The sequence below is a fragment of the Oncorhynchus mykiss genome, chromosome 30 (genome assembly GCF_013265735.2).
Source record: "Oncorhynchus mykiss isolate Arlee chromosome 30, USDA_OmykA_1.1, whole genome shotgun sequence".
NCBI classification, from domain to species: domain Eukaryota; kingdom Metazoa; phylum Chordata; class Actinopteri; order Salmoniformes; family Salmonidae; genus Oncorhynchus; species Oncorhynchus mykiss.
Window position 1 is genome coordinate 42,997,182 of NC_050570.1, and position 20,072 is coordinate 43,017,253.

Below are 20,072 nucleotides of genomic sequence, written 5' to 3' on the forward strand. Positions count from 1 at the left end.
CTTGAAGAATGAGAAAAAATCCCGGTGGCCAGATGTGCCAAGCTTATGGAGAGATACCCCAAGAGACTTGCAGTTGTAATTGCTGCAAAATGTGGCATTGGCATTGGGGGGATGAATAGTTATGCACGCTCAAGTTCTGATTTTTTTTTGTCTTATTTCTTGTTTGTTTCACACAAATATGTTGCATCTACAAAGTGGTAGGCATGTTGTGTAAATGAAATGATACAAACCCCCCAAAAAATCTATTTTTATTCCAGCTTGTAAGGCAACAAAATAGGACAAATGCCAAAGGGGGTGAATACTTTCGCAAGCCACTGTAGCTCCCTAATAATGTGAAAAATGTATTTTATACAGTACTGTGATTTTTCTCTCTCTGCAGGGTCGATTTGACTATGCCAAGACAAACGAGACAGTTCCACCCTCATCTATTGTAGTTGTTTGTCTGTAGGGCGTTGTTTGATGTAATGTTGGTTCTCCTCCAGGGCCCTGTTTGACTATAACAGGACAAAGGACTCTGGGCTGCCCAGCCAGGGGCTTAACTTCCACTTTGGAGACATCCTTCACGTGGTGAACGCCTCCGATGACGAGTGGTGGCAGGCAAGGCACATGACCCACGAAGAAGAGGTAGATGAGGTCGGAGTCATCCCCAGCAGGAGGAGGTGAGAGGTCAGGGTTGCTCAGGTTAGAAGCTGCCGACAGGCACAGATCTAGGGATGGGCAACATGCCGGTCCCTGATCAACACTAGACTTCTCAAACTTAAATCTTATTTTAGTTTGAATTAGTAGGCATCTTGTCAGTTAGCATGGCATTACTTTAAATAAGCCCTCTTACTCACCAGACTCAGCCGTTTGGGGAATTCAGTTTTAAAACCCTATTGCATGTCCTGTGCTTGCTCAGAGTGCTCACTGTATGCGTGTGCGTGTCAGCACAGCCCAGTGCTGGTCTTATCCCTGGACACAGCATAGTGCCACTGCAACTGACAATGCACCGTAACGCCATTACGGCAGAGAATATGTTAACATACAACCACTATTTTTTTTGGTTTAGCCAAGAATTGTACTGGGGGGGTTTTATAAGTCTTTCAATGAAAAAAAAATAAAAAAGTCCAGTTGAAACAAACACACCTATTAGCCTTACACTTCCTATGTTAAATCAGATGTTTCATTATAGACTTGAGTCTCTCTCTGTATTTCTCTCTTACTCTGTCACGCTTCACCTCTATTTCCTCCCTCCGTCGCTCTCACCTGGAAGTGAGGAGTGATGGACAGATAATTGACTTCTCACCTGACTCTGTTTCATCTGTCTCCTTGGAAGCTGGATATGATGAGATGGCAGCAGTTGCAGGGTGTTTTGTAGAAAGTTGAATATCATGAGAGTGGGAGTCTATGTTAAAGCATGAGTCATTGTGAGGATAGGCCAACAGGATTGTAGATTCATATGATAGTGTTGCAGTGTGAGCCTATTTACCTTGAGCATGGCAATGTAAAACTGTTTCCGATACTTGCTATTGTAAAGGAAATTAAGATGAATATAACCTGTAAAAAAAAAAAAATATATATATATATATATATATATATATATATATATATATATATATATATATATATATATATAAGAAAAGAGAGCCCGTAGCAGACATTGAACATCCGTGCTTTGGAGAGTAGCTTGTGGCAGCTGTTAACCCACATGCAGGCTTAAAGGAAAGCTGTGCTACACTAGCTGTTGAGGGCAGAGCAGAAGACAGTTAGCTTTTCTTATCTGGAGCTCTGAGTTCTTTTACTCTTCTCCCTCCTGCTCTCCAAGGCGTTGACACATTCTCCCGTGATGTCCTCATTTAACAAAGGGAACTAGGAAGTAGGAGGGAAATGATTTACATTCTAAACTAAAGCTTTATAGAGCTCTGTAGAATTGCCTTGTAGGATGAAATTTAAAAAAAAGAAAAGGCCATGCAAAGAGTCTTGTTGTTTTCTAAACGTCTTTAAGAACGATTTTGGATTTTGGAAATATTTCCTTAGGCTGTCTCATTTAAGTGAAATGAAAATGCAGCAGGGACTTAATTACTGGTAGATAAAGTATCTTCGGGTGCTGTGTTGTAATGTTGCATCCAAGGCTCACTTAGCGGGAAATAAAAACGGTTGCCCTCAAGGCAACTGTTTGTATTCTTCTGATTACTGAATCACCCCTTTCCTCTCTACTCATCAATCCCAGCAGGGTACTGTGAAAGTTACTATAGAGATGGAACCGGGATTTGAGTCTTCACACACAAGCAATATCCCGTTTCAAGGCACGATTATGTTAAATGTTTCATCAGTGACCCCATGGGTGTAGCCCTCACTCCCTCGCTTTTCAGCCCCTCTCTCTCTCTTCTCTCCTGCAGGGTAGACAGAGCGCGGTTAAAGACTGTCAAATTCAATGCCAGGTCTCAAGACAAAGGGGTGAGTTGTGTTACATTATCAGTGTTGTTATTGAAATATTGTTTACAATGTAGCAGACGGGGGGCCGGGCTGGCCCACAAGTGACGAAAGTGTGAAGTAGCACAAGCTTAGACCAAGATGGACCTTTCTCCAAGGAAACAACCCAGGACTTTTATTCAGGAAATGAAACAGAATGCTCCACAGAGCTGGGTAACAATAAAACCAAACCAAAAACCTAGCTCCTCTTTGAGCCAGGTTAAACAGCCACCACCCAACCTCCAAGCTAATGATATTCAGGTGTGTGTAATTAAGCTCTTACCCTTCAGGGCCATCCTCTATTCTGGCAAGCAGATGTAGCCAACGAGCAGGAATATACCAGCCATCACACACCCGAACTCTCACTCCATCACAACAATAACATACTCTTCAAGATAGTTTTAAAAAAAACTGAACATGCAAGTATTCTTCTGCCTTAATTTTGTATGTTTTTAATATGGGCAGAGTACTAAACTTGAGATACACACAGATTTCAAGTCAGCGTTCTATCCATAATTTTTTAATAATTTTTTACATTTTATTTCACCAGGTAGGCTAGTTGAGAACAAGTTCTCATTTGCAACTGCGACCTGGCCAAGATAAAGCATAGCAGTGTGAACAGACAACAACACAGAGTTACACATGGAGTAAACAATAAACAAGTCAATAACATAGTAGAAAAAAAAGAATCTATATATATTGTGTGCAAAAGGCATGAGGAGGTAGGCAATAAATAGGCCATAGGAGTGAATAATTACAATTTAGCAGATTAACACTGGAGTGATAAATGATCAGATGAACATGTGCAGGTAGAGATACTGGTGTGCAAAAGAGCAGAAAAGTAAATAAAATAAAAACAGTATGGGGATGAGGTAGGTAAATTGGGTGGGTTATACACCGATGGACTATGTACAGCTGCAGCGATCGGTTAGCTGCTCAGATAGCAGATGTTTAAAGTTGGTGAGGGAGATAAAAGTCTCCAACTTCGGTGATTTTTGCCATTCATTCCAGTTGCAGGCACCAGAGAACTGGAAGGAAAGGGGGCCAAATTAGGTTTTGGCTTTAGGGATGATCAGTGAGATACACCTGCTGGAGCGCATGCTACGGGTGGGTGTTGCCATCGTGACCAGTGAACTGAGATAAGGCAGAGCTTTACCTAGCATAGACTTGTAGATGATCTGGAGCCAGTGGGTCTGGCAACGAACATGTAGCGAGGGCCAGCCGACTAGAGCATACAGGTCGCAGTGGTGGGTGGTATAAGGTGCTTTAGTAACAAAACGGATGGCACTGTGATAAACTGCATCCAGTTTGCTGAGTAGAGTATTGGAAGCTATTTTGTAGATGACATCGCCGAAGTCGGGGATCGGTAGGATAGTCAGTTTTACTAGGGTAAGTTTTGCGGAATGAGTGAAGGAGGCTTTGTTGAGAAATAGAAAGCCGACACTAGATTTGATTTTGGATTGGATATGTTTGAAATGAGTCTGGAAGGAGAGTTTGCAGTCTAGCCAGACACCTAGGTACTTATAGACGTCCACATATTCTAGGTCGGAACCATCCAGGGTGGTGATGCTATTCGGGCGTGCGGGTGCAGGCAGCGAACTGTTGAAAAGCATGCATTTTGTTTTACTAGCGTTTAAGAGCAGTTGGAGGCCACGGAAGGAGTGCTGTATGGCATTGAAGCTCGTTTTGGAGGTTAGATAGCACAGTGTCCAAGGAAGGGCCAGAAGTATACAGAATGGTGTCGTCTGCGTAGAAGTTGATCAGGGAATCGCCCGCAGCAAGAGCAACATAATTGATATATACAGAGAAAAGAGTCGGCCCGAGAATTGAACCCTGTGGTACCCCCATAGAGACTGACAGAGGAAGCTATTATTTTCTATCCATATAACCTAAATTAATGTACTAATATCTGACTGTCTGAGGCTGTCTGTGTAAGAGTCTGAGGCTGCATGTCTACCGTGATCACTGTTCAGTTCTCCTAGCCACAACACTTTTGTTATATTTCCCACCTGACTCAGTGAATCTCCCAGAGGAAAACTGTGCTGCGTTGAAACAGTGGTGGGTTCCAGCACAAATTCTGTACAGCTCTAATCAGTGCCCAAATTCACAAAGCGTCTCAGAGTAGAATTGCTCATGAAGGATCAGATGTTTTTTCCTATTCATCGTGATCTAAAAAGCAAAACTGATCATAGATCAGCACTCCTACTCTGATTGCTCTAAATTCAGGTGGTGCAAGTGTCAATCGCAGGTAAATTGCACTTTCGCCATATAAAAACTTGGGCACTGGCATTTTCCACCCATTAGGCCAGGTTCGGCAATTTGCCTGTCTAATATCAGCTCGCTTGCGCTGAGGTGGGAGGGGAGGAAATGTTTGCCCATACATAACCTCACCTCCACCATGGGGCTCTCTGTTCACAACATTGACATCAGCAACTGCTCGCCCACACGACGCCATTCATCTGCCATCTGCCCGGTACAGTTGAAAACGGGATTCATCCGTGAAAAGCACACTTCTCCAGCATGCCGGTGGTCATCGAAGGTGAGCATTTGCACACTGAAGTCGGTTCCGATGTCGAACTGCAGTCAGGTCAAGACCCTGGTGAGGACAACGAGCATGCAGATTTGCTTACCTGAGACGGTTTCTGACAGTTTGTGCAGAAATTCTTCGGTTGTGCAAACTCAGTTTCATCAGTTGTCCGGTGGCTGGTCTCAGACGATTCTGCAGGTGAAGAAGCCGTGTGTAGGTCCTGGGCTGGCATGGTTATACTTGGTCTGCGGTTGTGAGGTCGGTTGGATGTACTGCCAAATTCTCTAAAATGAAGTTGGAGGCAGCTTATGGTAGAGAAATGAACATTCAGTTCTCTGGCAACAGCTCTGGTTGACATTCCTGCAGTCAGCATGCCAATTGTATGCTCCCTCAACTTGAGACATTTGTGGCATTGTGTTGTGTGACAAAACTGCACATTTTACTGGCCTTTTATTGCCCCCATCACAGTGTAATGATCATGTCGTTTAATTAGCTTCTTGATATGCCACACCTGTTAGGTGGATGGATTATCTTGGAAAAGTAGAAATGATCACTAACAGGGATACTAAATTTGTTCTCCAAATTTGAGAGAAATACGCTTTGTGTGTATGGAACATTTCTGGGATCTTTTATTTCAGTTAATGAAACTTTACTTTTACACGTTGCGTTTTATATTTTTGTTCAGTGTACATCACCAATGTTTTATTAAAATATCACCAGCTGATAAACCGTCAACAGACATTCCCCTTTGTTTATATTAGACATTATTTTTGTCTAGCTTCTGTGACCGGTTTGGACACATTATGTGCAATGCCCATTGCATGAAAGGTGTAATTGACTGTAGGAAGTCTGTTTAGCAACATTAACTTTGTCTAGCAACATCCTTTTGTCAGATACATATTCCACTTCACTCTGTTGGACCCAACTGTCAAAATTGTGAGAATTCCGATCACTGTCTGTGGTGCTGAACAATGTTACTTCTAAGCTGATGGTGCCGCAGTAGCCCTGAGACTGTCCCGGGACAGCAGCACAGAACAAATATTAGCCAATTTCCCTTTTAACACTGTCAACGTTTCCCTTTACTGTGGCAATTGTGATGGAATCAACGTAATATTAGCCGCTTTAAATGCAACATACCGAAACAAAACCAACTATGCAAGACTCAGTATGCCAAACTATGCAATAGTTTCTGCAACAGAATCGGAGTAGGATTCAGTGCAGTGCAGCACTGCGGTTGTACATGACGGTTGAACAGCATGATGTGTTCCAGTAATGAATATCTCTCTTGTGGTTGTGTCTCCTGTTGCTTTGCTCTCTGATGACTACTTCACAGGTCCCTGACAACAAAGCACTGAGTAAGTCTGTCACACAACCATCTGAAGCTTGTAATATATTGTATAAATTGTCATTTAAGCCTTAGCCATGACATCCAATGCATTGTCATCAAAATCTCTCTCTGGCACCCAGCCTCTATTTTGACAATCGTCTTAGTTTGATTACATAAAAACATTTATACAAAACAGTGTGCTTTATTTCTATTCCGTTCAAAGCCCAAACAGTACCTCTAAACATACATTGCATCCATGTAACACGACCCAACACTCATATTTCTAACAGATCATCTTGACATCGGCCTCTGTACACTGATCAGCATTTACACTGTGGTTAGCGTTACATTATGACCAGCACACTGAGTCAGTGTGATGTCACTAAATCAATGGTGACTCGTCGGTGGGTATTGTACTGCAGATCATGTATGCTGCTTTAGCATTGTTATAGCAGGCTCCTCAACAGTATTGGTATTTGTTTCCCCTTACTCAGCATAGATAGGCCAGTTTAGAGACACATAGTCTGTCGAATAATGTACTGTAGGGGACATAATCGACAGTCCTGACTCCTGTGTAGTCCAGAAGACTTAACTCTGATGATCCAAAGTTTTAATCTTAAAACTAATATAAAAAATGTTTTAAAGAATATAAAATCACAAAACTACAATAATGTGTGTTTGTTACAGAGGTGTCAGAATCACCTTTTTGTTGGGGATCTTTTCTGTTGAAAATATCCCTATTCTACCCCCTTGGCATTGTTAAGACCCTTCAGTATGGTTTTAACCGTAACTTTAGTTCACCTTTATTTCTTCACGGTATAATCTTTTACAAGAGACCTGTTCTGAGACGGCCACAGTGTTGGAAGGAAAAACACACATTAGCATGGTGTATAAAGCTCTATGACCTTGACATGGCCATGACATGCACCTTGACGTGATTTGATAGGATGACCTGCTCTGATAAAATTTTAGGATGAAAGAGGAAGGTCTCACAGATTATACCGTCACGCTGCCCTTCACAAAAGCTAACTTGAGAGGGTATCGTTTTTAGAAAGTACAATATTCACACCTCCATCTTCAAAACGTTCCTAGCACTGCCCTCTCCTGGTGATCCTGTGTGTCTTCATGTTGTGACCTTGTATTACATGAACTCAATAGACATCAGTGGGAGCGGGCATCTGTATCTACATGTTTCTGTGATGCTGACATTCCCTTTGTTATACTTTCAGAGCATGCAACCTCTAATGCCAGCGATAGTGAAAGTAATTACCATATGTCTTGGTGTCCCCCTCCTTCCCTCCCTCAATCCCTACCTCCGCCGACGGGCTGCCTGTATTCTTTCATTTGTTTTGCATGTCTCCATCATCTGTTTTATGATCTCTTCTGTTTGTTTGGTCTGAGCAGCATACTCCGAGGATCACACATGTTAGAGTCCCCATGCTACTTCAGGGATGCATGTTGAAATAGCAGTCGTATTAGGACAGTGGTTCTCAATAAGACTCATGAGACCATAGGCTTACTGGTAAGATTCCCATGCAGGGTTCTTCAGGGGTACTCTGGACAGAGCTACTGTAAATGTATTTGGTGGTACAGTAGCCAAAAAAGGTTGAGAACCACTGTATTAGAACAGTTACTGGATTGATATGAAAACAATGTAGAGCTTTACCAGTGTATTTGAGTGAGAGGAACAGAGTCTGCTGTTGTGACTATACAGCTCGTGTTCTGCTTTCTCTACTGCAATTAAATACTTTTTAAGAAATCTGCTCATGCATATTCACAAGCTTCGTGGCATGCACATTAGCTACTCTTTTAATGTTCTGTACAGATGGAGCGAAGGGTCATTATGTTAACTCCATTTTGATACGCACACTTATAACAGGGACAGGGAGAATACTGACCCACACACACACACACACAGCTTGCCAACAGCTGGTCTGACTGGTCTAACCATAATCACAGTATCTACTGCATCGCCACTATTTGTCTAAACATGGCCGCCTGTTCTGTCCGTCCTATCAGGTGGCCAGGAGGAGTACGTCCTGTCCTACGAGCCGGTCACACAGCAGGAAGGTAAGACGCAGCTTACATTATCATCTCTGTCACACATCTGACAGCAGCAGTATCACAGGATAGCTCAGCTCTCACTGCCCCATTAGAGTTAGTTATCTCACTTGGTTACGGTATCTTAGTTGGTTTGTAAATCATAGTTAGTTAGCTTAGAATTAGTTACAGTGGCAGGCGAAAGTATTCACCCCCTTGGCATTTGTCCTATTTTGTTGCCTTACAACCTGGAATTAAAATAGATTTTGGGGGGGTTTGTATCATTTCATTTACACAACATGCCTACAACATTGAAGATGCAAAATATTTTGGGGGTGAAATAAACAACAAATAAGACAAAAAATCTGAACTTGAGCGTGCATAACTATTCATCCCCCCCAATGCCAATACTTTGTGGAGCCACTTTTTGCAGCAATTACTGCTGCAAGTCTCTTGGGGTATGTCTCGCTTGGCACATCTAGCCACTGGGATTTTTGGCCATTCTACAAGGCAAAACTGCTCCAGCTCCTTCAAGTTGGATGGGTTCTGCTGGTGTACAGCAATCTTTAAGTCATACCACAGATTCTCAGTTGGATTGAGGTCGGAGCTTTGACTAGGCCTTTCCAAGATATTTAAATGTTTCCCCTTAAACCAGTAGTATGCTTAGGGTCATTGTCCTGCTGGAAGGTGAACCTCCAGAGATTTGAGACTGGGATGGAGGACTGAAACAGGTTTCCCTCAAGAATTTCCCTGTATTTAGCACCATCCATCATTCCTTCAATTCTGACCAGTTTCCCACTCCCTGTCGATGGGAAAAACATAGATGGTGTTCTCAGGTTTGTGCCAGACATAGTGTTTTCCTTGATGGCCAAAAAGCAACATTTTTGTCATCTGACCAGAGTACCTTCCATATGTTTGGGGACTCTACTACATGCCTTTTGGAGAACACCAAACGTTTGCTTATTTTTTTTCTTTAAGCAATGGCTTTTTTTCTGACCACTCTTCCGCAAAGCCCAGCTGTGGAGTGTAAAGTTTAATGTGGTCCTATGGACAGATACTCCAATCTCCGCTGTGGAGCTTTGCAGCTACTTCAGGGTTATCTTTGGTTGCTTTTTTGCCTCTGACTAATGCCCTCCTTGTCTGGTACGTGAGTTTTGATGGGTGGCCCTATCTTGGCAGGTTTGTTGTGGTGCCATATTATTTAAAACATTTTAATAATGGATTTAATGGTGCTCTGTGGGATGTTCAAAGTTTTGGATATTTTGTTTTATAACCCACCCCTGATCTGTACTTCTCCACAACTTTGTCCCTGACCTGTTTGGCGAGCTCCTTGGTTTTCATAGTGTCGCTTGCTTGCTGGTGTTGCAGACTCTGGGGCCTTTCAGAATATGTGTGTACAGTTGAAGTCTGAAGTTTACATACACTTAGGTTGGAGTCATTAAAAATTGTTTTTCAACCACTCCACAAAATTCTTATTAACAAACTATTGATTTGGCAAGTTGGTTAGGACATGTACTTTGTGCATAACACAAGTAATTTTTCGAACAATTGTTTACAGACAGATTATTTCAGTGTATCACAATTCCAGTGGGTCAGAAGTTTATATACACTAAGTTGACTGTGCCTTTAAACAGCATGGACAATTCCAGAAAATGATGTCATGCCTTTAGAAGCTTCTGATAGGCTAATTGACTCAAACGGTATCAATTGGAGGTGCACCTGTGGATGTATTTCAAGGCCTACCTTGAAACTCAGTGCCTCTTTGCTTGACATCATTGGAAAATCAAAAGAAATCAGCCAAGACCTCAGAAAAAATATTGTAGACCTCCAAGTCTGGTTCATCCTTTGGAGCAATTTCCAAACACCTGAAGGTACCACGTTCATCTGTACAAACAATCGTACGCAACTATAAACACCATGGGACCACGCAGCCGTCACACCGTTCAGGAAGGAGACTCGTTCTGTCTCTTAGAGATGAACGTAATTTAGTGCGAAAAGTGCAAATCAATCCCAGAACAACAGCAAAGGACCATGTGAAGATGCTGGAGGAAACGGGTACAAAAAACGGGTATCTATATCCACAATAAAACAAGTCGTATATTGACCTAACCTGAAAGGCAGCTCAGCAAGGAAGACGCCACTGCTCCAAAACTGCCATAAAAAAAGCCAGACTACGGTTTGCAACTGCACATGGAAACAAATATCGTATTTTTTTTAGAAATGTCCTCTGGTCTGATGAAACAAAAATATAACTGTTTGGCCATAATGACCATTGTTATGTTTGGAAGGAAAAGGGGAAGGCTTGCACGCCAAAGAACACCATCCCAACCGTAAAGCACGGGGGTGCCTGCATCATGTTGTGGGGGTGCTTTGCTGCAGGAGGGACTGGTGCACATCACAAAATAGATGGCATCATGAGGAAGGACAATTGTGTGGATATATTGAAGCAACATCTCAAGACATCAGTCAGGAAGTTAAAGCTTGGTCGCAAATGGGTCTTCCAAATGGACAATGACCCCAAGCATACTTCCAAAGTTGTTGCAAAATGGCTTAAGGACAACAAAGTCAGGGTATTGGAGTGGCCATCACAAAGCCCTGACCTCAATCCTGTTGTGGGCAGATCTGAAAAAGCATGTGCGAGCATGGAGGCCTACACACCTGACTCAGTTACACCAGCTCAGTCAGGAGGAATGGGCCAAAATTCACCTAACTTATTGTGGGAAGCTTGTGGAAGGTTCCCCAAAACGTTTGACCCAAGTTAAACAATTTAAAGGCAATACACTCGATTAGTATTTGGTATCATGTAAACTTCTGACCCACTTGGAATGTGATGAAAGAAATAATATATGAAATAAATGATTCTCTACTATTATTTTGACATTTCACATTCTTGAATAATGTGGTGATCCTAACTGACCTAAGACAGGGAATTTTTACTAGGGTTAAATGTCAGGAATTGTGAAACTGAATTTAAATATATTTGACTAAGGTGTATGTAAACTTCCGACTTGTCTACTGAGACAATTAGATTGCACACAGATGTGGACTTTCTGTGACTTCTGAAGGTAACTGGTTGCACCAGATCTTATTTAGGGGATTCATAGGAAAAGGGGTGAATGCATATGCACCTACTTCTTTTCAGTTACATTTTTTTGCACTTTTGAAACAAGTTAATAATTTTGCTTATACAAGGGCAGTATTGATACAGTAGATCCGTCTTGTCTCTCCAGTGAACTACACACGACCCGTCATCATCCTGGGGCCAATGAAGGACCGTATCAACGATGACCTCATCTCAGAGTTCCCTGACAAATTTGGATCCTGTGTCCCACGTGAGAACCAACATTTTTGTTACATACACAATTTTATGTTTTTATTTACATTTTAGTCATTTATCAGACGCCCGTATCCAGAGCAGGTTACAGGAGCAATTAAGGTTAAGCACCTTGCTCAAGGGCATATTGACAGATTTTTCACCTCGTTGGCTCAGCGTTATGAACCAGCAACCTTTTGATTACTGGTCCAACGTTCTTAACCGCTAGGCTACCTGCCATCCTATGTTGACCCTTGTCTTGTACCTAGAGGTGTGATAACGAGTTTGCAAGAGTTGTCGATAATTAAATGTATCAAACAAAGATAACTACATTTCCATGAAACAATCTGTTTGGTTTTCCAGACACGACCAGACTAAAACGGGATTACGAGGTGGATGCCAGAGACTACCATTTTGTGGTGTCCAGGGAGCAGATGGAGAAAGACATCCAGGATCACAAGTTCATCGAGGCAGGCCAGTACAACAACCACCTGTATGGAACCAGCATCCAGTCTGTACGGGAGGTCGCTGAGAAGGTGAGTAGAGGAGGACGTGTCAGCAATATGGCTGTTGTGATGTGATGAGTTGTCTTATCTATTGCTCTTTATCTCCAGGGGAAGCATTGCATCCTGGATGTTTCAGGCAACGCCATCAAACGACTACAGTCGACCATGCTCTACCCCATTGCTATTTTCGTCAAGCCCAAGTCTGTGGAGAATATCCTGTAAGTTGTTTTGATTCAACATGTCATTTTCATATTAAGAGGCCAAAGCAATGGCAATTAAGAGTTCAGACTCACTGTGTTTTTATTCAGTCACCTATTAGCTGTACATAGGGCAATGTCTTAGTCATCCTTTCTCGCGCTCTCTCTCCTCCCTATAGAGAGATAAATAAGAGGCTAACAGAGGACCAGGGGAGGAAGACGTTTGACAGAGCCATAAAACTGGAGCAGGAGTTCACTGAGCACTTCACTGGTGAGTCCAGCCCCCCACACCAGTCCATTCTCAACCTGCTTCACACACTACATCTATTTCCGCACTTAGCATGATGACAAGTGTCTGTAGCAGATCCCTGAATTAAATAATGGGCAAAATACGGGAAAGCCTGTCCTTCCTATAATATATACTGAGTATAAAAGTACAAAACATTAAGATCACCTCTTTCCATGACAGACTGATTCGATGAAGCTGTGATCCCTTATTGATGTCACTTGTTAAATCCACTTCAATCAGTGTAAATGAAGGCAGGTTAAAGGCAGGTTAAAGAAGGATTTTTAAGCATTGAGACATGGATTGTGTACAGTGCCTTGCGAAAGCATTCGGCCCCCTTGAACTTTGCGACATTTTGCCACATTTCAGGCTTCAAACATAAAGATATAAAACTGTATTTTTTTGTGAAGAATCAACAACAAGTGGGACACAATCATGAAGTGGAACGACATTTATTGGATATTTCAAACTTTTTTAACAAATCCAAAACTGAAAAATTGGGCGTGCAAAATTATTCAGCCCCTTTACTTTCAGTGCAGCAAACTCTCTCCAGAAGTTCAGTGAGGATCTTTGAATGATCCAATGTTGACCTAAATGACTAATGATGATAAATACAATCCACCTGTGTGTAATCAAGTCTCCGTATAAATGCACCTGCACTGTGATAGTCTCAGAGGTCCGTTAAAAGCGCAGAGAGCATCATGAAGTACAAGGAACACACCAGGCAGGTCCGAGATACTGTTGTGAAGAAGTTTAAAGCCGGATTTGGATACAAAAAGATTTCCCAAGCTTTAAACATCCCAAGGAGCACTGTGCAAGCAATAATATTGAAATGGAAGGAGTATCAGACCACTGCAAATCTACCAAGACCTGGCCGTCCCTCTAAACTTTCAGCTCATACAAGGAGAAGACTGATCAGAGATGCAGCCAAGAGGCCCATGATCACTCTGGATGAACTGCAGAGATCTACAGCTGAGGTGGGAGACTCTGTCCATAGGACAACAATCAGTCGTATATTGCACAAATATGGCCTTTATGGAAGAGTGGCAAGAAGAAAGCCATTTCTTAAAGATATCCATAAAAAGTGTCGTTTAAAGTTTGCCACAAGCCACCTGGGAGACACACCAAATATGTGGAAGAAGGTGCTCTGGTCAGATGAAACCAAAATTGAACTTTTTGGCAACAATGCAAATCGTTATGTTTGGCGTAAGAGCAACACAGCTGAACACACCATCCCCACTGTCAAACATGGTGGTGGCAGCATCATGGTTTGGGCCTGCTTTTCTTCAGCAGGGACAGGGAAGATGGTTAAAATTGATGGGAAGATGGATGGAGCCAAATACAGGACCATTCTGGAAGAAAACCTGATGGAGTCTGCAAAAGACCTGAGACTGGGACGGAGATTTGTCTTCCAACAAGACAATGATCCAAAACACAAAGCAAAATCTACAATGGAATGGTTCAAAAATAAACATATCCAGGTGTTAGAATGGCCAAGTCAAAGTCCAGACCTGAATCCAATCGAGAATCTGTGGAAAGAACTGAAAACTGCTGTTCACAAATGCTCTCCATCCAACCTCACTGAGCTCGAGCTGTTTTGCAAGGAGGAATGGGAAAAAAATTCAGTCTCTCGATGTGCAAAACTGATAGAGACATACAAATCAAATCAAATCAAATTTTATTTGTCACATACACATGGTTAGCAGATGTTAATGCGAGTGTAGCGAAATGCTTGTGCTTCTAGTTCCGACAATGCAGTAATAACCAACAAGTAATCTAACTAACAATTCCAAAACTACTGTCTTGTACACAGTGTAAGGGGATAAAGAATATGTACATAAGGATATATGAATGAGTGAGGTACAGAGCAGCATAGGCAAGATACAGTAGATGGTATCGAGTACAGTATGTACAAATGAGGTGAGTATGTAAACAAAGTGGCATAGTTTAAAGTGGCTAGTGATACATGTATTACATAAGGATACAGTCGATGATATAGAGTACAGTATATACGTATGCATATGAGATGAATAATGTAGGGTAAGTAACATTATATAAGGTAGCAGTGTTTAAAGTGGCTAATGATATATTTACATCATTTCCCATCAATTCCCATTATTAAAGTGGCTGGAGTTGAGTCAGTGTCAGTGTGTTGGCAGCAGCCACTCAATGTTAGTGGTGGCTGTTTAACAGTCTGATGGCCTTGAGATAGAAGCTGTTTTTCAGTCTCTCGGTCCCAGCTTTGATGCACCTGTACTGACCTCGCCTTCTGGATGATAGCGGGGTGAACAGGCAGTGGCTCGGGTGGTTGATGTCCTTGATGATCTTTATGGCCTTCCTGTGACATCGGGTGGTGTAGGTGTCCTGGAGGGCAGGTAGTTTGACCCCGGTGATGCGTTGTGCAGACCTCACCACCCTCTGGAGAGCCTTACGGTTGAGGGCGGAGCAGTTGCCGTACCAGGCGCTGATACAGCCCGCCAGGATGCTCTCGATTGTGCATCTGTAGAAGTTTGAGAGTGCTTTTGGTGACAAGCCAAATTTCTTCAGCCTCCTGAGGTTGAAGAGGCGCTGCTGCGCCTTCTTCACAATGCTGTCTGTGTGAGTGGACCAATTCAGTTTGTCTGTGATGTGTATGCCGAGGAACTTAAAACTTGCTACCCTCTCCACTACTGTTCCATCGATGTGGATAGGGGGGTGTTCCCTCTGCTGTTTCCTGAAGTCCACAATCATCTCCTTAGTTTTGTTGACGTTGAGTGTGAGGTTATTTTCCTGACACCACACTCCGAGGGCCCTCACCTCCTCCCTGTAGGCCGTCTCGTCGTTGTTGGTAATCAAGCCTACCACTGTTGTGTCGTCCGCAAACTTGATGATTGAGTTGGAGGCGTGCGTGGCCACGCAGTCGTGGGTGAACAGGGAGTACAGGAGAGGGCTCAGAACGCACCCTTGTGGGGCCCCAGTGTTGAGGATCAGCGGGGAGGAGATGTTGTTGCCTACCCTCACCACCTGGGGGCGGCCCGTCAGGAAGTCCAGTACCCAGTTGCACAGGGCGGGGTCGAGACCCAGGGTCTCGAGCTTGATGACGAGCTTGGAGGGTACTATGGTGTTGAATGCCGAGCTGTAGTCAATGAACAGCATTCTCACATAGGTATTCCTCTTGTCCAGATGGGTTAGGGCAGTGTGCAGTGTGGTTGAGATTGCATCGTCTGTGGACCTATTTGGGCGGTAAGCAAATTGGAGTGGGTCTAGGGTGTCAGGTAGGGTGGAGGTGATATGGTCCTTGACTAGTCTCTCAAAGCACTTCATGATGACGGAAGTGAGTGCTACGGGGCGGTAGTCGTTTAGCTCAGTTACCTTAGCTTTCTTGGGAACAGGAACAATGGTGGCCCTCTTGAAGCATGTGGGAACAGCAGACTGGTATAGGGATTGATTGAATATGTCCGTAAACACACCGGCCAGCTGGTCTGCGCATGCTCTGAGGGCGCGGCTGGGGATGCCGTCTGGGCCTGCAGCCTTGCGAGGGTTAACACGTTTAAATGTCTTACTCACCTCGGCTGCAGTGAAGGAGAGACCGCATGTTTTCGTTGCCGGCCGTGTCAGTGGCACTGTATTGTCCTCAAAGCGGGCAAAAAAAGTTGTTTAGTCTGCCTGGGAGCAGGACATCCTGGTCCGTGACTGGGCTGGATTTCTTCCTGTAGTCCGTGATTGACTGTAGACCCTGCCACATGCCTCTTGTGTCTGAGCCGTTGAATTGAGATTCTACTTTGTCTCTGTACTGACGCTTAGCTTGTCTGATAGCCTTGCGGAGGGAATAGCTGCACTGTTTGTATTCGGTCATGTTACCAGACACCTTCCCCTGATTAAAAGCAGTGGTTCGCGCTTTCAGTTTCACGCGAATGCTGCCATCAATCCACGGTTTCTGGTTAGGGAATGTTTTAATCGTTGCTATGGGAACGACATCTTCAACGCACGTTCTAATGAACTCACACACCGAATCAGCGTATTCGTCAATGTTGTTGTCTGACGCAATACGAAACATGTCCCAGTCCACGTGGTGGAAGCAGTCTTGGAGTGTGGAGTCAGCTTGGTCGGACCAGCGTTGGACAGACCTCAGCGTGGGAGCCTCTTGTTTTAGTTTCTGTCTGTAGGCAGGGATCAACAAAATGGAGTCGTGGTCAGCTTTTCCGAAAGGGGGGCGGGGCAGGGCCTTATATGCGTCGCGGAAGTTAGAGTAACAATGATCCAAGGTCTTTCCCCCCCTGGTTGCGCAATCGATATGCTGATAAAATTTAGGGAGTCTTGTTTTCAGATTAGCCTTGTTAAAATCCCCAGCTACAATGAATGCAGCCTCCGGATGAATGTTTTCCAGTTTGCAAAGAGTTAAATAAAGTTTGTTCAGAGCCATCGATGTGTCTGCTTGGGGGGGGATGTATACGGCTGTGATTATAATCGAAGAGAATTCTCTTGGTAGATAATGTGGTCTACATTTGATTGTGAGGAATTCTAAATCAGGTGAACAGAAGGATTTGAGTTCCTGTATGTTTCTTTCATCACACCATGTCACGTTAGTCATAAGGCATACGCCGCCGCCCCTCTTCTTACCAGAAAGTTGTTTGTTTCTGTCTGCGCGATGTGTGGAGAAACCCGTTGGCTGCACCGCTTCGGATAGAGTCTCTCCAGTGAGCCACGTTTCCGTGAAGCAAAGAACGTTACAGTCTCTGATGTCCCTCTGGAATGCTACCCTTGCTCGGATTTCATCAACCTTGTTGTCAAGAGACTGGACATTGGCAAGAAGAATGCTAGGGAGTGGTGCACGATGTGCCCGTCTCCGGAGTCTGACCAGAAGACCGCCTCGTTTCCCTCGTTGTTTTTTTTTTGGGTCGCTGCATGGAATCCACTCAGTTGTCCTGTTTGTAAGGCAGAACACAGGATCCGCGTCGCGAAAAACATATTCTTGGTAGTACTGATGGTGAGTTGATGCTGATCTTATATTCAGTAGTTATTCTCGACTGTATGTAATGAAACCTAAGATGAGCTGGGGTACTAATGTAAGAAATAACACGTAAAAAAACAAAAAACTGCATAGTTTCCTAGGAACGCGAAGCGAGGCGGCCATCTCTGTCGGCGCCGGAAGTCATACCCCATGCGACTTACAGCTGTAATCGCAGCAAAAGGTGGCGCTACAAAGTATTAACTTAAGGGGGCTGAATAATTTTGCACGCCCAATTTTTCAGTTTTTGATTTGTTAAAAAAGTTTTAAAAATCCAATAAATGTCGTTCCACTTCATGATTGTGTCCCACTTGTTGTTGATTCTTCACAAAAAAATACAGTTTTATATCTTTATGTTTGAAGCCTGAAATGTGGCAAAAGGTCGCAAATTTCAAGGGGGCCGAATACTTTCGCAAGGCACTGTATTTGTGCCATTCAGATGGTGAATGGACACAACAAAAGATGTAAGTGCCTTTGAGCGGGATATGGTAGTAGGTGCCAGGCGCACCGGTTTGTGTCAAGAACTGCAACACTGCTGGGGTTTTTTGCGCTCCGCTGTTTCCTGTGTGTATCAAAGGTCTGTCACCCAAAGGGCATCCAGACAACTTGACACAACTGTGGGAAGCATTGGAGTCAACAACGGACAGCATTCCTGTGGAACGCTATCAACACTGTGTAGAGTCCATGCCCCTTGAATTGAATTTGTTCTTAGGGCATAATGGGGTGGTGCAACTCAATGTTAGGAAGTTGTTCCTAATGTTTTGTGTACTCAGTGTATGCATTTAGTATCTTTGAGATGTAGTAAGTAGCCTTGCTCGAGCCTTGGTTTGTGCGAGACGGAACGGCTCATACGATCAGGAACCTATATCCTGTTTCTGTAGCATGAGGCAGCTTAATCCTAAATTCCTAGACCGAACGCTAGTCTATCACTGCTATGTAGTGATGTGTTTAATGTATATCCCCTCTGTGTCGCTGCAGCTATAGTCCAGGGGGACTCTCTGGAGGAGATCTACAACACGGTGAAAATCATCATCGAGGAGCAGTCAGGACCCTTCATCTGGGTGCCTGCCAAGGAGAAGTTGTGAAAGGAGGACAGAAGAGAGTACCCTTATTTTCTTTAAGTGGTCTTCATGTCTTCTCTGATTTTACGTCTTTTTATTTTTACCAACCTGGCCTGCTGTGATCGCTGGCCCTCTTACCCCCCCCCCACACACACATACATGCATGCATACATATATACAGTACACACACGTCTCCATCTTTCTCTCACACACAAACACCACCCTGCTCCCCTCTGTCACACTGGCTAGAGAGCTGATCACGCGTTGGAGTTGATGATCTATCTTTCTCTCTCTCACACACACACACGCACAAAATTATTTAATGCTGTCTCTTTCTCTCACACACAAACATACACTCTCTGGGGTGTTCTTGGGCTGTCTCTGACTGGTGTCTGGACCTTGTCTCTGGATGTTTTTCATGCTTATGGGGGGATTTGTTTTTGGTACAATTCCTTAATGTTTAAGGAACATGATTTTAGATGCAATATTAATTATATATTTTTCCCTTTTTTTTTCATGTATAGGTTCGTCAAAGGAAATGACATGAGGCAAAACTTAGCACGTTATAGTTTTAAAGAGCATGTTTCGGACATGTTTTCTTGTCACGTTTTTGTTCTTTATTTCTCATTTGGACTTGTATCTGAACTGCATTACTCATCGCCATTATTTTTCACATGTTGTATATCCATGCACACCAACGTACGTCTCTGCTCATCTGAAGCAGCCATGCATACCTGTTTTAGTCTTTTCGAACTGCGCAGAGGTAACTAGGTGAGTAGTTTTCTATCATTAGCCGCCTTCGTTCACTACGATCCATGATGGTTTTAATCTATTCATGTCACTAAGCTTTTTTGGGGGGGGGTCTACTTCCCGACCAGAAATAGAGTGAATGAATGAATGGCTGTTTTTGAACTGACTCCAGGTGTCCATGTATTAATATTAGGAGCAAAACACTGACGCAAAATAATGAATTGTACACTGAGATTTTAACTGATATTTAACCTTCAGTCTACTGCCTATTTTGTTATAATAAAATGTCTATTGAGCTTTACTTAAACTCTTACAGATATGGGGAATAATGTTCTTTGTTGTTGAAGGTACAGTTTATGAATATTAATATATAACAGTACCAGTCAAAAGTTTGGACACCTACTCAATCCATGGTTTGTTTTATTTTTTAATATTTTCTACATTGTAGAATAATAGTGAAGGCATCAAAACTATAAAATAACACATTGAATCATGCAGTAACATAAAGTGTTAAACAAATCTACAGTGCCTTGCGAAAGTATTCGGCCCCCTTGAACTTTGCGACCTTTTGCCACATTTCAGGCTTCAAACATAAAGATATAAAACTGTATTTTTTTGTGAAGAGTC

The 20,072-nt window shown here is 43.1% G+C and overlaps 1 protein-coding gene across 4 annotated transcripts in view; it reads left to right on the forward strand.

Annotated features, from left to right (window-relative positions):
* Positions 1-19,848, forward strand: part of LOC110521846 (discs large homolog 1-like protein) — a 187,252-nt gene extending 167,404 nt beyond the window's left edge. For all 4 annotated transcript variants that reach the window (XM_021599762.2, XM_021599763.2, XM_021599764.2 and 1 more), the window contains 9 exons: positions 483-659; positions 2,379-2,436; positions 6,312-6,333; positions 8,325-8,375; positions 11,576-11,677; positions 12,022-12,194; positions 12,273-12,382; positions 12,541-12,632; positions 18,613-19,848. In XM_021599762.2, the coding sequence (XP_021455437.1) occupies positions 483-659; positions 2,379-2,436; positions 6,312-6,333; positions 8,325-8,375; positions 11,576-11,677; positions 12,022-12,194; positions 12,273-12,382; positions 12,541-12,632; positions 18,613-18,719 (892 nt within the window). In that variant the 3' untranslated portion in view covers positions 18,720-19,848. The remainder of the gene's footprint in view (positions 1-482; positions 660-2,378; positions 2,437-6,311; positions 6,334-8,324; positions 8,376-11,575; positions 11,678-12,021; positions 12,195-12,272; positions 12,383-12,540; positions 12,633-18,612) is intronic.
* Positions 19,849-20,072: the final 224 nt, after the last annotated feature.